The sequence below is a fragment of the Phaethon lepturus genome, unplaced genomic scaffold (genome assembly GCF_000687285.1).
Source record: "Phaethon lepturus isolate BGI_N335 unplaced genomic scaffold, ASM68728v1 scaffold19077, whole genome shotgun sequence".
Classification (NCBI taxonomy): Eukaryota; Metazoa; Chordata; class Aves; order Phaethontiformes; family Phaethontidae; genus Phaethon; species Phaethon lepturus.
This window is the reverse complement of record NW_010551346.1, coordinates 1-16,804: the sequence shown is the minus strand read 5'-3', so window position 1 is coordinate 16,804 and position 16,804 is coordinate 1. Positions and strand designations below refer to the sequence as shown.

The 16,804-nt window shown below is 37.0% G+C and overlaps 1 protein-coding gene across 1 annotated transcript; it reads left to right on the top strand.

Moving 5' to 3' along the window:
- Positions 1-53: 53 nt before the first annotated feature.
- CAPN10 (calpain 10) lies at positions 54-14,469 on the top strand. Its single transcript, XM_010290887.1, has 12 exons — positions 54-298; positions 1,667-1,798; positions 2,035-2,231; positions 3,543-3,760; positions 4,314-4,455; positions 5,965-6,131; positions 6,686-6,969; positions 7,473-7,675; positions 9,768-10,023; positions 11,738-11,937; positions 12,523-12,568; positions 14,375-14,469. Exons 1-12 carry the CDS (start codon positions 146-148, stop codon positions 14,402-14,404), a joined length of 2,028 nt encoding a protein of 675 aa, XP_010289189.1. The 5' UTR covers positions 54-145; the 3' UTR covers positions 14,405-14,469.
- Positions 14,470-16,804: the final 2,335 nt, after the last annotated feature.

Here is a 16,804-nt window from a genome sequence, read left to right as displayed (position 1 = left end):
AGAGTGAGAGGCTTTCTGTTACTAAATAAATCTGTCTTGCTTATTTGTTTCTTGGTTACAATTCCCGTATAATGCTCATTTACATTCTAGGTAGGTACGTGGTGATATGAAGCCGTGGAAATAGCCGGCAAAACTGCTTAGGATTATGTTGAAAATGCTGGGAGAGAAAAAGCAATTAATCGTGAAAAGAGACCTTTACACTGACCCCACATTTCCAGCCAGTGATACCTCTATATTTTTTGATTATTGTACCCCGCTTGCTCAATTCAGAGGCGAGATATCTTGGTTGAGACCTAAGGTGAGTTTTAAGATATGAAAGCCCATGATTTTAGCAGAACTCGACTTTAAGGTAGACTAAAAATGGTATTTTGCATTGAACGACTGCTTCTGTGTCTTTTTATTGTTTAAAAATATAGAAGTGATAAAACGAGTGTATGTCAGTGTTAACAATATATATGTTGTAGTTTTTAAGTCTGGGTGCTTGTTTAGGCTTGATTTAAAACCTGATGTAGAACTTCTGAATTTCTTGGTACTAGCAGAAATTCACGTATTTTATCATAAATGCATTTCATTATGTAAATAATATGCATACCACGTTAAAAAATGGCATTATGTTGCTCCCAAACTTTTCAATATATTCCATAACTGTTGAAAAGAAATAACTGGATTTTAGAGTTTTTCAGAAAGATATTGCTGCTTTTTTTTTTTGCGATTGTTGATTTCTTTGATGACAAGAAAGAAAACTTCTATAAGGTTATAACTTGTCTTATGACTTGTATTGCTTTTAAACTTAAAGCTGGGTTTCAGAGCAAGCCACATGAAAGCTAAAAAGTTTAGAATGCATTTCTGCAGTATATTCATTTAAAGTGAGGCACTTATGATGCTACCTTTGCGTGTGTGGAAAAAAGTCTATAAAAATGTAATGGAAGAAAAAAAAAAGTATGTTGTCTTTTTAGTGGTATTGTTTTTTCTCCCCTGCATCTGGGGATGGCTGTAGAACAGTGATAGAGCTATTGATTATCAGATAGAATTGACACACATGTGACTTCACAGAGCCTAGTGTGCAACTTTCTGCTTTTGTACCTTACATCTTGATTACTGCTGAGGGCTGATCAGTTAATTTCCATCTCTTGCAGTGTTTACAGGTAAGAGGAGAACCATTAAAAAAACTCACTTTCAGATCTGATTAAGTGTTCAGGACTTTGTCTTTGAAATTACCTCATTTGCTACCAAGCAATCTATTTTTATTTGCCCTAGGGTAGGTTTGTGTCTGATGTAATTTGGAGATTTTTTGTCACTTGGGATGTGCGGTGCAACGTGAGTGGCATCAGTTCTATTACAGCTGGTCGTATGTCTAGCAAGGAGCTGATGAGTTACGCTGCCTTTCACTTATTGGTGTCTCTCCTAAGGTTGCACCTGATGGTGACATTTGTGTACTAAAATTCATGTGGGAATTAGGTTTACCTCTCATAAAGTGCCTGCAAAACAGCCACAAGGCAGTAATTTGTTATTGCCTGCTTAAGCTGTGTCTGCAGAGGACATGTTCTAGAGGTGAAAATTCCCTTATTTTGTGAGAGGTCTCTGGAGCCCTCCCATTCCCTGAAACACAGACTACCTTACACTGTCATGCAGGATTTGTCTTCAATTCCTCTTCTTTTAACTTTAGGACATTTGTTCTACTCCTCGGTTATTTTCAAGCAATCCCCAGGATGTGCAAGTGAAACAAGGAATTTTGGGAGACTGTTGGTTCCTGTGTGCCTGTGTAGCTTTGCAGAAGAGTAAATACCTACTGAATAAGGTAGAGAGAAGTTTCATGTTTCAGAAGTTTTCTTCACCTAATTTATATTTGTATATTGTTTTTTGAATTCCAGCCCTCAAAACTGAATATCAGTTTTGTTATGCTTAATTTTACTGGTTTTGTTGTGATATTTTTTTTCTGGGATTACTACAGTTAACATTTAGCATATTTTAAACTGGTTTTGTTTAATTAAAAAAAAATATATATTTGTCTTGATTTGGGCTTTTCCCATCTAGGTAATACCTCCAGGTCAGCCCAGCTGGACAGATGAGTCATACCAAGGCTGTTTCACTTGTCGAGTCTGGCAGTTTGGACACTGGGTGGATGTAACTATCGACGATCGCTTGCCTTGCCTTGGTGGTAAACTCTGCTTTTCCCAGTGCCAGATGGAGGATTTATTTTGGCTTCCACTATTGGAAAAAGCTTACGCAAAGTACGTGAACACTGTTAGTGAGGGAAGTAAAGGGAGATACAATACTTGTGTACCTTCTGCTTCTTTATTTTATCTGACTGCTTTGGGCATAGATCTGTGTATTATTCAATATAAAGTACAACGGCTGTTAACTTTCCTACACTGCGTTGTGCAGAAGTTGCTCTTTAAACTGTAGATCTGTAAGGCGTGTTTCTAGTTGCATATGAGGTAACATAGTCCTAGGGAGAGAATTATGATGAAAAGTAAGAGCTGCAATGAATTATCAGGATTCAGATGATGTTCATTAAGTCACTATCCATTCATCATCTAATTTATTAAAGGGCAATATTTTACTACTGCAGCATTTGAGGGCAGCTGAGGGCTCAATGAAAAGCAGAAAGCATGCAAATATTATCGTGGAAAGCAATAACATTATGTAGGTTTATGCTAGTTGAGGCTCTGGTTGCATGAGTTTCATTGCTCTTTCGCTTAATTTGATAGTTTATGATTTTGAGAAGAAACAACCCTATTGTTAATCTGTGTGAAAATGCAGCTACTTCATGTTTTTATGACACACGCATCAAAATTCTGTCCAGATAGACATAACTATTTGGAGACAAAGTGCACTAGTATGATAGATAGCAATTGTCCAAAAGAACTTGGACAAAAGACTGTGTGGTTGCCAGCAGAGGGCGGAAAAAGACTTGAAATATGAAGTAATTTATTCAACTGTAGATACTTTGAGCAGAAGTTGTGAAGCAGCAATGGCACGTTAAAGCTTCTCTGTAGGTTTGAAAGTTAATATTATTTGTTTGTTTTCTGTAGAGATCTTACCATTCTATCTTGTCTTATAATTCTATTATAGTCTTGATTTCTTTTGTGATCCTTTGCATTCACTGCATCAGGTAGGGTAGTCTCTTGATTTGCTTAAACTGTTGAAGGAAGGGCTACTCTGGTTGTTTGTGCAGAGTGAACAAAGAATAATTGAAGAAAAGGAAGAAATGTTATTTGTTTATACTGAATGCAGTTAGTATATCATGAAAGATAATGTAGTGCACAGATAGTAAGGTACAAATGCCTAGTACTAGAGTAGAGCGGTTTCTATGTAAGGTGGAATGAATTGTAATAAACTTCCCATCAAACAGTGGAATGTCTAATGGCTTACATAATCTTTAGATGTTGTATTCTGTATAAATGAAATAGTATGTGCTTTCTCTTGCCTAGTTGGGAATATGAGGTAGACTACAGTCATGATTGTCATACTGGGTGGGGTTGAAAGTATGTAAGAGCCATTTAGTTCTGCTGTTTGTAGAAACTTTTTTTTTTTAATAGAGTGCATGGATCTTATGAACAGTTGTGGGCAGGACAGGTGGCAGATGCTTTGGTTGATCTGACTGGAGGAATTGCTGAAAGGTGGACCCTGAAAGGCCCTGAAAGAAACATAGAGAAAGAGAAGACTGGCATGGTTTTGGAGAAAGTGGTGTTTAGAAGATTAATGAATCTGAAGGAACAGTGTGTAATAAGCTGCTCAGTCCTCAATTCCAGACAAGGTAATAGTAAAGTTCTAGACACTTTTAAAGTAGATGTCTCTCTAACAGGGTTCAGAGCCCAAGGCAGCCAGCAAATGCATAGCGCTGATTCTAGTACCATACGAGTTTCATGGTGCAATTATATAAAACCTTGGATAAATAAAGATTTAAGGATGTTACTGAGCTTAGAAGGGAGGGTGCTTTTGATGAGTGCTTTATATATTAGATACTAATATGGTCAGTTCTTAAAAACAACTGCACACTCCTCACCACCCGAAAAAAGACCTAAGAAACAATGTTGAAAACACCAATGAATTTCAGCAGTGAGAATTTGTAGATGTTGGAGATCAAGTAGTGAGTTAATATGCTTTAAAATTTTCATTTATTTTATTACTGTATAGTAAACAACTAAAGTGAACTGTTTGGGGTTTTTTATGCTGTTTTTATGGTGATTTAAAAACAGTTTCCTTTTATCTCAAAATTGCCTTCTTTCACAGGATAGTTTAATGTCATTATTGTAAAATATGGAGCAGGTTCTTTTGTTTACTTTCAAATGCTTTTTTTTTCTATTCAGGTGCAAGTGAACTAGGAGAATTTCATGCCTTTATTGTGATAGACATGTTGAATCTATCCGAAGTGTCAGGCAAGGAAATTTTCCTGCTACGAATACGGAATCCTTGGGGGAGGCGGTGCTGGAGAGGTCCCTGGTGTGAGGGGTAAGTAGGTTTATTTTCATTTGGAAAATCATTTGTGAAAGTTCTGAAGCACAAAGTATATCTATGTATTGTATAGGCAAATATTGCTAATAGGCTATAGTGGAGGAGAGAGGCTTAAGTTTGTATATAGTCCTTTAGAGAGTTCAGTAGTTCACACAGCTCATTGGTTCTAAGGCTAGTCATTTTGATCTGTTGGTTCTGGTAATTAAATTTTTTTTAATAATTTTGTTTGTTTGTTTATCAGAGCATCATATCTTTTTGTAACTTAAGATGTTCGTTTAATTCCTGTCACTGATTTTTGTGGTGCTTTTTTGTTGTTCTGCAATTGATCTAAGTATGTTTGCTCATAAGATGTTTGTGACTTACACATAGTCACCCAGCTTTACTCAGCTCTTCTCAGCCCTTGTCTCAGTTGCAGAAGACAAGCAATAGAAAAAAAAAATCAACCAAGTATAGCAGAAGAAAGAATGCTTATGTTTTTTGCTTGTGTGCTCTCATTTCTGTAGATTAAAAGGCCTACGAGAAGCTGGAATCGAGTAGATATCAAGAAGAGATCTGTTTTAAAGGAAATGTGCAAGCATGTTTCGCATTTCATATAGCAAAGTAACAAGAATGAAAGGGCAGACCCTACTAGCTTATTTTGAAAAATGTTAGCATATTTAGACTATACAAAAGAACATGCAATTCTTGACCCAAGGAACAAGCTTTCAACATTAAAATATGGTAACAATATGATCATGTTAATAAACATTTTAGAGAAATAGAGTTTTTTCCCACTAGTTAAAAAGATGGCTTAATCACATTAATTGATACTCAAGTTGATGTTTTTTTGCTTTGGCAGAGTTTTGGTTATACACTTGATCTCTTTTAGTTTTTTTGCCAAACAGTAAATTGCCATGTAGTTGCAAGAGGAGAGCAGTTCATTGGGTGGCCTTGGAGCCCTGTTTTATTCAAGTGCAGAACTGTTCTTTGTTGTTAGTGAAACACTCAAAAATGGTGAAAGTACTAGCTTTTAATGGGCCCTAAATAATGAGGTGTTTAAATTCTTGGTTTATGATAACTTAGCCAGCAGATTCCTGGGGATAATCAGCTGCTTCATACAGACAGTGGGTTTTGATATTCACTGTACAGCACTAAGTCTTTCAGAACGTCACTGTGCAACTTGTTTCACTTTTTCATTGCTATTTTGAACAACTTCTAAAACCTTTATTCTCACACTTTGGACGGTACTGTCTGCTGTAAGCAAAGTAGCTATTTCACCTAGAAGTATGCTTCTGTATCCAGTCTGGTGTTAGATTGTTTCTAAGTTTTCTTTGATATGTTGTGATTCATACTTTCTATTATTCCTTTCAATGACTAGCGATGTGTATACAGAAATATTCAATGCAAGTATTTGACAGTAAAATGAAGAAACCTCTTATTGTCCTGCTCAATAGGATATTTGATAGAACCGTGTTATGGAACTTTACTGGGCAAAGAACTAAATGTTAACTTTTGTCTTATGCGCAGTGGTCAAGGATGGAGCCAGCTAGATCCAGCGGTCGCCTCGGAACTGCTTTCTCAGATCCAAGAGGGAGAGTTCTGGGTGGATGAAGAAGAATTTTTCAGGGAATTTGATGAGATTACCATGGGCTTTCCAGTCAATGAGGAAGGACAACTTCAGAGCCTCTATACAGGTGTGGTATGAGAAAACATCTTTTTCATATAAATACCATTATTTAACAATGGGAAAGATTGATTTGAATTGCAGATGGATGCAACTAGACCATAATTTCTCTCAGTCTTTCCCTCTCCTTTAGATCTATAAGCTTTTTCTGTCTCTGCTGGAAAGAATAGAGGGACAAGAAGAAACTGAAGATCTTTAGAGGAGTCTGATATTTCTCTGAGATCGAGTTACTTGCTAGTTTGTTGAAAGATTAGTGTTCTCTATCTAGACGGCTCTTGTTCTGTACAGCTTTGTGTGTTTTTTTTTTTTTGATGGGAGATAAACTTCAGATTTCTAGGTATAGTTTCTTGTTGTAAAAATTGTGTGATCAGTCTGCCATCAGCAGTTGTGACATTGATTCTCATGCCTCTCAAAATGTTGGTCATTAATGTTTGCTTGGAGAAATTGTCACGGCTACGACAGCATGTTTTCTTGGTCTGGGGGATCTCTACCATATAGCTGTTGTATAAAATTAAGTAGCCTCCGGTGTCTGAAGTCTGCACCATGTTTTTCTTATTTTGTTAGAGAAAGTGCTGTATTACTCGCAGAATCTTTTTGGATCCTGGGTGAGAGGCCAGTCTGCAGGTGGCTGCCGTAACAACAGCAGCTTCCCTACCAACCCGAAGTTCTGGCTGAGAGTCTGTGAAAAGAGTGAGGTGTGCATTGCTCTGCTCCAGAAGCGTAGGAAATACAGTGCTGACTGGGCCGGAAGAATTCAAAATCTGACTCACTTAGCAGAGGAAAATCTATCTTTGACTGAAGGTGTACAGGGGAAGAATTATCAGGCTGTGGGATTGCATGTCTGGAAGGTAATACAGGAGTGACATTTTTCTTTTTGCAACTAGAAGTTTTGAAGCATTACTGAACTATCTGAGTAAAATTATTCATTTCCTATGGCAGTGTTGTGATTCAACCATTCACACATTTTACACCTCTGATTTATGTTAGAGTGATCCTGTTTATCTCACAGTGCAGTTACTGTCTGTACAAACTATTAGTGGAGTAGTACTTTCTTCTTATCGTTGAGTGCCAGGTAGCAGAACTTTTGAGATTGTTCCAAACTAGTGCATGACATTTCAGGCTGATTATTTGATGACTATTCCTAAACTTATTCCTCCTGAATATTAACTCTTCCTACTCCTCTTTGATGTTCAGCTTATCTGCTGATACTCTCCTCCGTACTTGTTTCCTTTTGTAAATGTAAATGTATGCATGTTTAAAAATGTTTTAAACAGTATTTTATGATTTTTAGTTTTATTAAGAACTCCTTATTTTTCCTAAAACACCATGCACCATTGTGCATCTATTCTAGGTGGAGAAGAAACGATTTAACCTTCCAAAGACCCTCTCTGCTCCTCCAGTTGTAGGTACCATCTGCCATTCCTATGATAGAGAAGTGCACGTGTGCTGTGACCTTTTGCCTGGGTTTTATCTTGTTGTTCCCAGCACTTTCCTGAAAGATGCAGTAGGGAATTTCTTGCTCCGTGTATTTTCAACGGGAAGGATCTCTCTCAGGTAGGTTTAAAGCAAAACAGAAAATTTCTTAGTTGTTGACATAAGCAAATATATGAAGTATAGCACTAAGTGTAAATGTTCAAAATGTTTTTGAAGGGTTGTGCAGAGTACCAAGTAACAGCATTGTTTTGTCTTTGAATTCATGTAAGCAGTGTTCTGTCTCCTTGTTTTTTGCATGAAGCTGCTACTACCTCTTGTTAAAATATCAGTCAGAAGTAGTCAGATGAGTAGCATCTTGACTCTAAACTGCAGCCTACTGCTTTGAGAAAGTGCGTGTTTAGTAAAAGAGATGACTATGTTTCTGCAGAACGTGTTTCTCAGTATGTGGAAGGTCTGTCTTAATGTATGGAAAAATGAAGAGGTACCACAGAAGTTAAAGGCTGTTACTGCAATCAGTGACAGAAGAGGACAGCAGTTTATTATCATTTATGCTAGAAAACACATACTAACAGTTCAGCTGAGAGATAACATTGTTATTAGTGAGTAGGACAGCTTCAAATGGAAATGGAGTATCAGCAGTGGACTCATGACATAATACTCACAGCTCTTCTTCTTTCCAGGACAGGTGTGGAAAATGGCACTGACAGTTATGCTGTTGTCTTTAGCTGAATGAAGAATTGTTTTTTGAATTAAAGCATTCAACACTGATAATACACATGAATAATAACAGTCAGCATTATGATAAAATTCTTGGAAGGATCACTGCGTGTTGTGTTCTAGCTGATCTTTCCTCATAACTTGTGATGTAAAATAGACTTCTATAATGGACTTGGAACAATCTTATCTTTTCTTTATAAAAATGCTTGCTTATCCAACAGGAAATATCAGCAGTGTCAGTCCAGTAGCTTCTGATGACTTTCAATTTTTTTAACTGTAGCTGACTACATATCTATCTCGGCACTTGAAAGTCAATTATTCCTGAACAACTCTGTGTTGGTGACCATAGCCTTGAAATAAATACTTAAGAAGGCAGGATGATGAGTAGTTGTGTGGAGTCAGAAAAGTTGTACATTCTTCCAATAAACCTGAAAAAATCTAAGGTTGTCTAACAGCTTGCACCAGGTAAGCTATATACAGAGGCAAAATGTACTGTTGGCAACATGTTTAAAAGCTGTTCAAATTTTTTTATATTCTGGTAGTATGCTATCGACTTATATGTCATTGGAGAGAAGTTGGCAAATCATGTTACAAAGCCAGAACACGCTTTAATCATTTACTCTGCAGAATTTGGAAGCCAGAGGGCATCAAGTTTTAGACCAAATAAAGGTCTGCAAAACTATGAAGCTAATTTTGCTGTATGAGTGCAAGTTATGTACTTCTTACTGGCAATATATTTGGTTTCTGGGCATATTTCATCTGTACAGCATGTTGCACTTCCAATGATGGGATAAAATTTCTAGTATTGCTGTTAAGTATAACACTTGCTCAGACTGAAACAGAGGTGCCAGCCTGGGTATATGTCTAGAGTGGATAGTCACAGAATAACATAACAGCTGTTACATGTTCTCAACTGGAAAATTGGAAATAAGGAGAGAGATGTTTTGAGTTATGTTGAAATACAATTTCAAATGCAGCACAACTGATAATGATACAGAATTGTTCATATGGCTGTGAAAAGCGGTGCTGGGCTAGGATCGAAATATGGGTTAACATGACAGTGATCAAGTCAGAGGAAACTACCATTTTGCCTCTGATTAAAGACATAGCGAGTATGAAAAAGAATGCAGTGTATGCTTTGGTCTTACTAAGGTACTCGTGTACTCTAAAAGTTGCTGTCAGTTATATTGCTTTCAGATAGCACAAATAGCACAGGAGGAAAAATGTGTAAGCTGCATTACTTCATGAATGTACCAAAATCTATCTGGTGTTAGTGCATGGTTTGTATATGCTATATTGTTCTTGTGGAGTTCTGTGAATTACTTGAGGACTTAAAATTTTAGAGTTCTTTTTTTAATTTGTGCTGAAAGTTTGGAGGAATTGTGTTTATGTAAGTTTATGTAATGCTAGTTCATTTTTGTGAGCTGGTGTTCTAGATTTTTAAAATCATATGGATTTTATACATTTAGTTTCTTTTCTTTCTTACGTGTGATAGTGAGCTAAAACCACCACCCGTAGATGCTGCCCTCTGTGAAGAACTCCCAGCAGGTGAATGGGAGACAACGCAGCTGCATGGATGCTGGAAAAATGGGCAAAGTGCTGGAGGTAGCAGGAACTTCCCCTCCTTCCATATCAATCCGTGCTTTCCCCTCTCCATTCCTGCAGGACTAGGAAAAAGCAGTGTGAAAGTTACCCTCCGTCAGCACTGCCAAGATAGCAAGTGTCGTCCAATAGGTTTCCATATTTTCCAGGTAAGACTTCTTGTTAAGGGAGAAGCCGCTGCCTGAGCATTCACACACTAATCAAGGAGTGGTGCACACACACCACCTGGGACTTAGCTGCTAGGACTGGAGTCCTTAAGCAGTGGGCATCTCCAGTGAGCTGATGGCCGCCCCCTTTGACTCCTCGCACACGTGCTTCCTCTTCCCTCAGGCTCAACCTTAGGTGTCCCAAAGCAGAATCTCTGACATTATGTACACCAGATGAATTTATTAAGTGGTACAGTCTTTAAGAACAGCTCAAGCTGGATGCTTCCAGAGGGAGACCCCGAACAAAAGAATCCCTGAGCAATTACACCGTACAGTCTTAAGTTCCCCTGCCCTCATGAGATGGCTTGGTCCAATAGTAGTATTTGGGTCTGGGGTCTTCTTGTTCCTCACTGGATCCTATCACTGTCTCCAGGCAGGCCATTCTTTTTCTCAAGGAGGCAATTGCAGCTGATGGATGTGGCTATCTTATCTTTCTAATTAACACCAGTTTTTGGGGCCTTCCCTTATTGTAACTAAGTCAGAATTCACTATAAGTTCATCAGTATTTAGTTGAAAGTTCACCACTTGTGGCCTATTTTTACTAATGCTATAGAATGGATTCTGTTTGAACTAGGAAGTGACTCCTGTAACATTCTGGTCAGTTTGATTGCTCATTGGCCAAGTGTGAAGGTAAGCCTGTCGGTTCGTTCAGTGCTCCTTGCGCTTGGCAAGGGACATGCTGCTTCTAGAAGAAACAGGCTGATCCTGTGAAGTAATGCCTGCGAAAGATACGGAAAACTATACACCAGGTATCACAGTAACCAGATAATTGGTTCCATTGAATTCTTGCAACATTCTAAAGTAGGCTTAGAAATTATTAACTCTTTTAAGCATTTGTAAAGCATTCTCAGTCTTAGTGATTGAGGACTGGACATTTTGGTAATTGATCATGAAAACTTACTTTCTTCATCTCTAATAATTATTTACTTGTCTGTTGGCAAGTGGCATTGGAGCCGCAGACAAGATTAGAATTCGAAAGGACTGATAATGTTGAGCAGATGATCTGAAACAAAACAAGATACAATTTAGCATGGACAAATACAGGTTCTACATGTATGTGCCAGAGATCAATTGCATAAATGTAGGATGAGAAACTTCTGCTTAGGTGGCTATTTTTCAGGGAAAAATAACTTTATTTTCAGAAAACATGCATCAAAAAGTTGTTGCTTAATTGGAGAGTGTGGAGTTGAGCATTAGGAGTGATCACATAGCTTCAAATATACAATATGTGAAGAAAGATTGAAAGAATGGTATTTTTCATGCCATTCATAGGCTGGGGAGAAATCTAATATGAATTTTTAGTACAGGAAAGGCCCCTAGAAAGTGGAAGGACATAGTGTGCTTACTGTATGCGTGAGATGAAAAACAAGGGCATTAGGCTGCAGTGAGGAAGAGTGAGGTTAGACAATAGAAAAAGGTTTTGCACTATGTGGGTAGTGAGTGTATAAACTGTCAATAAACATGGTAGGAATGATGTACTTGTACTTGATACTGTATCTGGGTTTTCTGGAAGCCTTCCCATGCCTCCCATAGAGCTCTGTACAGAAGAGTGAGTATTTGGAGTGGTATAGTTACAGAACATACCATACTGTGGAATTTAACATTTTGAGGTGTGGAATATATGAAAAGACAGGCATGTTTTCATTCTTTTTTGCAGGTGCCTAGCAGCAGCTGGAAACCACATACTTCCTCATTTCTACACTTGGAGCCACTGGTTAGCTGTGTACCTCATTGCTATTCCCAGGAAGTAAGCCAACTTTGCCGACTTCCTGCAGGAAGTTATGTAATTATACCTTCCACGTACTTGCCCAATACAGAAGGCAATTTTACGGTGGTCATAGCAACCAAAATAGATAGGTAAAAAATATATTGTCTACTATTTGCATTTCTAGTATTTTTAGTGCATGCATTACAGGATGTTTGGAAACAATAACTGTAGTGACATGTTCTCACTTTTGGTAGAAGATCGTTATTTTTTTTTAAGTCTGTATTGCTGTTATGTTTGCAAGTACTGCTTACCACTTTGACTGTGTTGGAAGAACTAGTGGAAAAAAAAAAAGTATTTGTAATCTTCCTGCATGAATTACTGAATAACAGATGTCTGGTACAGCAACTGAATATCAGCTATGTCCAGATATTAGGATTTATGTTGAAATTTTACTAAACTTTTTAATAAATAGGGTTGTTTTTTGAGAAGCTGCAATCTGTTGCAAGCCTTATTGCAGGTAGTTTCTCCTGATGAGAATAACAACAGGCCTGAATCAGAATTTGTAGATTCCATAAGGTTGCATTAAGAATCCAGAAAATTGCATCAAGATTTCATAAGCATGTGGAACAAAGCCTAGCATAACAATCTCCTTTTGAAGTGGGACAAATTATAAATGTTTACAAGATCCCCCCAGCACTTTGTGCAGCAGTAAGTGTGGTTTTGGTTTTCAACAGGAAGCGCATTCACAGCCGGGAGACACTTGGACAAGTATTGCAAGAAGTAAGTGATACACTTTTAATTGTAGTTGTTCTAAAGGTGTCACAGAGGCATCATCGAGGAGGCATATATATTAACTAATATCAAGAGTCATGTACTAGTGGACTGGACTTTGAATGTTCTCATTTACTTGCTGCAAACTGATGATCACCAATGCAGTTAATCTTTGATCTTTTTTGTTTGTTTCTCAGACAGAAAAGTAGCATTTGTTAGCAGCTGACAAAATTTGTCTTTTCATACCACTCAGATATCTGGAAGCTTCTGTATGACTATTTTCTAAAGTCATTCTTTACTCCCTCAAGTCATTCCTCAGTACCTACCTCTGCTGTAACATCTGTGAGACTATCAGTGATGAGTAGTTGGTTGTACTTGACTTTTACATTTGCTTTCCGGAGTGTAAGCACTCTTTATGTATTTGGATATATTTTGATGTATTCATTCCTGTTGTCACCATAGATCTGCGACCTTTAATTATATATTGTACCTTTCCTCCATCTGATTGGCTTTGATATTAATTTGGGATCCTATGTATTGCGATTTAGAAATTCTAATGATATAATGTTGTAAAGACTTAAGAAAACACAGCGAAAAGAGAGAAAAAGGAAACGGGCAATTCAAAGATTAGCTTTCACCATGCTAGAGTTTAGTTTTTATTTCCTTACAGCCAGCCCTTGTAGCATCCTACTGGTATAATCCTTGGTGTACAAGCCACTCTGATCAAGTTAATACCACCTATTTAATATTTTGGTATGGTGTTTTGCTTGATTAGATATGCATGTAATATTGAAGGGTTGGATATGAATGCTGAGTTCATATACACAATACTTAGGATATTTTTACTGGGTGGAGAGGAGAACTTTGTATTATTTTAACAATTATTTAAAGAGATCTGATTTGGTTGGTGGATCAAAGCATGCCCTTGATAATACTCTGCTTATTAGGTGAGAACAAGACCATCTAGATACTTGGCTCTTTCCCAACAAAACAAAAAATTTTAGGAAAAACTCTTCACCTGAGATTAGAACTGATTTACTAATTTTCTTAATCTAGGTCATGTTGACCGATGATTACGTTTTGTCCTTAAAACCACACAGACAGTATGGATGTTGTGTACTTCACAAAAATGGGCAAAGACCTGTATGTACTTTCCTCATGGTGCTTGTTATTTTAATATTTAGGAGCTGAAGTATGTAATGAAGTCCATTGTTGCTGTTTTGGAAACAAAACATTGCAAGGCCATTATTACAGAAAGAATATATTTAAAAATATGTTTCTTACATTATTCCATGAAAACCGTTGGACTTGGACAAAGGGTGCTCCCTCTTATCAAGGGAGCAAACAATTTAGATTCTTCAGGACTTGAAAACTTGAAGAATTTGGAAATGGCAGTTATAGTTTTCTTATCAGTGGCAGAAATGAACATTTGCATCTAAGCTTCAACAGCATAGGCTTTTCTAAGGACAGGACTTTAAATCATTCAGTGGTCTCAGGGGTTTAACCTCTGAAAGATCTAGGCAGTCTGCCTTACTGAGAAGCTGGGGTATTGATTTCTAAGGGGTGCAGCACAGCAGAGCTGGATGACAGTCTATTTTTCTAAACGTTTGTCTATGTGTTTTCTAATTACTGAAGTGATAGGTTTTACGAGTTTTAGTTTTTTTTAAGATGTTTCACAGGAAAAGCTTGCATTTTGTCCTTGATTTCTAAATCTTTTATTTTCTCTGATTAATTCCTTATGAATTTTTTCTCTTTCTTGAAAAAAAGTTAACTCATGAAATAGCTTTTTTTTCTGCATTGTTCATTTTCTTACAGATTTCATTTACAACTGTGATGAAAAGGTAATCTAGGATTCTCACACTGTCATTTCGAGAAACATCAGAAAGCCGAGGAATGCCTCACTTCTTGCTGTTTTCAGTTTTAAATGGAATAACAAGAAGATACTCTTAGCCCAGCTGTTTTTCACTGGCACCAACTGTCAAGCCTACAATGATTTCTTTGTAAAAATACCTCCTTAATCATGTACACTCTGAATATCTGTTCTTCCCATGTTTTTTAGAACCAGCATTATACAGCAAATCATAATGTACCTCAGTTCTTCAAAAATACAGGTGAAGAATATGTGCATGTTTTAACCTGGACTACAGTTTTGGAAGAAAACCAGAAAACATATGTGCAAAACGAAATTGGTTTTTTTTTTTGGTTTTTTTTTAAATTAAAAACCAAGCCTACAGAATAACTTCAGGAGCCTAAAGGGGTAAATGTAGAGGAAAGAAACTGGAGTCTTTTTTCAGGTAGGACATACCTCAAGAACCGTCAAAATACACTGGAGTAGAGGAAGTCCAAGCTTGTATCCTACACTGCCAGTCATGCTGCTGAGCACTTTATCATGGGCCCTTGATTGAACCATGCAAATGGTGGGTTGAAAAGAAAGATTTTTTTTTTTTGGTGAGTCTTTTTTAATGAACACCACAAAGGAAAAAGATAAGACTTGAAAACTTCTGTTTATGAACTATCACGTCAGACTGCTTTTGTAAATCTGTAAGAATGTTTTATGCAAGATCTGCTCTCACTGTAAGAAATAGGAAGTTTAAGAGATTTTTCTTAATTTATGTTTGAAAGTATTTCTTATTCAAGGAGGATTTTTCAGATGTTATATTTTCCTCAGCAAAAATGGAGTAAAGTTGAAAGTTTTTAGAATGCCTTTTATTAAAAAGGTGAAAACTGTCAATGGTGTCAAGTCTGCATTTGTTCTTCAATAGCAAATTTTACAGTGTGTTAGAGCCCTGGGGTTTCACCAAATGAAAGGGAATAATTGGAAATATGTGAGAAGAGAATCAAGTCTTCCTTTAGTTTTATGTCTGAGCATTCTATTTCTGCTTTTAGTTACAACCTAACGTAGTTTATGCTTTCTCTTGTTGAACTTTGAAAATTGAAAGCATCTAGGATGCTTGCAGTTGAATTTTAAGTGGTCAAAACTTTCCACTGTTGTGGAATGATGAGACAAAAGAAAACACAGTGAGTAATAAATCTGTACTGTGCCTGCTTTAACAAAAGTTGGCATCTTTGTGCCTTTCCTTTCAAAAAGGAAATTACTGGATGGTATAATAGTGTTTCTAAACAGAAGCAGGAAAGGTTCATGAAATCACATAGATCTGAGAGTTGCAGAAAATAGGAATTGGATACTGAGGAAGTAAAGAAAAAAGGTGTAAGGATTTCTAAATGGTCTATGATTATAAGAGGCCCCATTCTGCAATCATTTATGCATGTGTGAAGTTTATACTACAATATATAATGCTTTATGGGAGTGTGAAAGGAAGAGGAGTCAACACTAAGCGTGTATACTTTGTAACCTTCTGCAAAAGGATGTAAGAAAAGACCTGTGAACACAGAGGAGTAGTGAAATACTGAATATTTTCTTTTTTTTTATTCAGGCATCCTTGCTGCATCAGAGCAGTTTTGCTGTTTTAAGAGTGTGATACCTGACTGAGTACATATGCAGGAAACTGCTTGATACAGATCACTTCTCTAAAATCCTGCATCTAAGTCATTGCTACTGTGAGTGTGAAAATCTGTTTTTTTGGTAATATATACAAGTACACAATAAGATGCCTAAGATGCGATTACATTAGCTTTGTCAAGTACACTTAATTTAAAAAAGCTCAACTATATGAGGTCAGGCCTCCTAAATAAAAACACCCTATATTAATTTGCTATATTGAGCTACTTACATTTGAATACAATTGAGATAGTGGCATGTGTTTTTAAAATACTTGCAATCATTGACTGGTTGAAGTCCCTCTTTGTAGTGTGTTGCAGACTAGCGTGGAATAGCACAGAGTTTATATGGATGTGGCTGCAGTATCGCACCCAAAATGTACTCCAGATTGATTTCCTTGACTCCCTCAGGGAGCTGGAATGTGAATGCCCGAAGGAGGTTGGTAAAGAAGATGAAGAGTTCAACTCGTGCCATTTGTTCCCCCAAACATACACGGTGCCCTGCAGAAGAAAGGGAAAAAAAACTTAGTTGTATAGACTAAGTTCTAAAAAAGAACTTCAAACAAAATTCTACTGAGTTGATAAATTCTGTTAATGTAAGGTAATTATTTCCTAGTTCCTTCTGTAAGGACAGAAGATGCCTTTGGAGGTGGGAGGAAACATTTATTTAACTGAGAAACTGTACATCTCTATGTCAACTGTTTGGTTTGTGGTTTTGTTTGGATTTGTTTATTTGTTTTCTTCCCC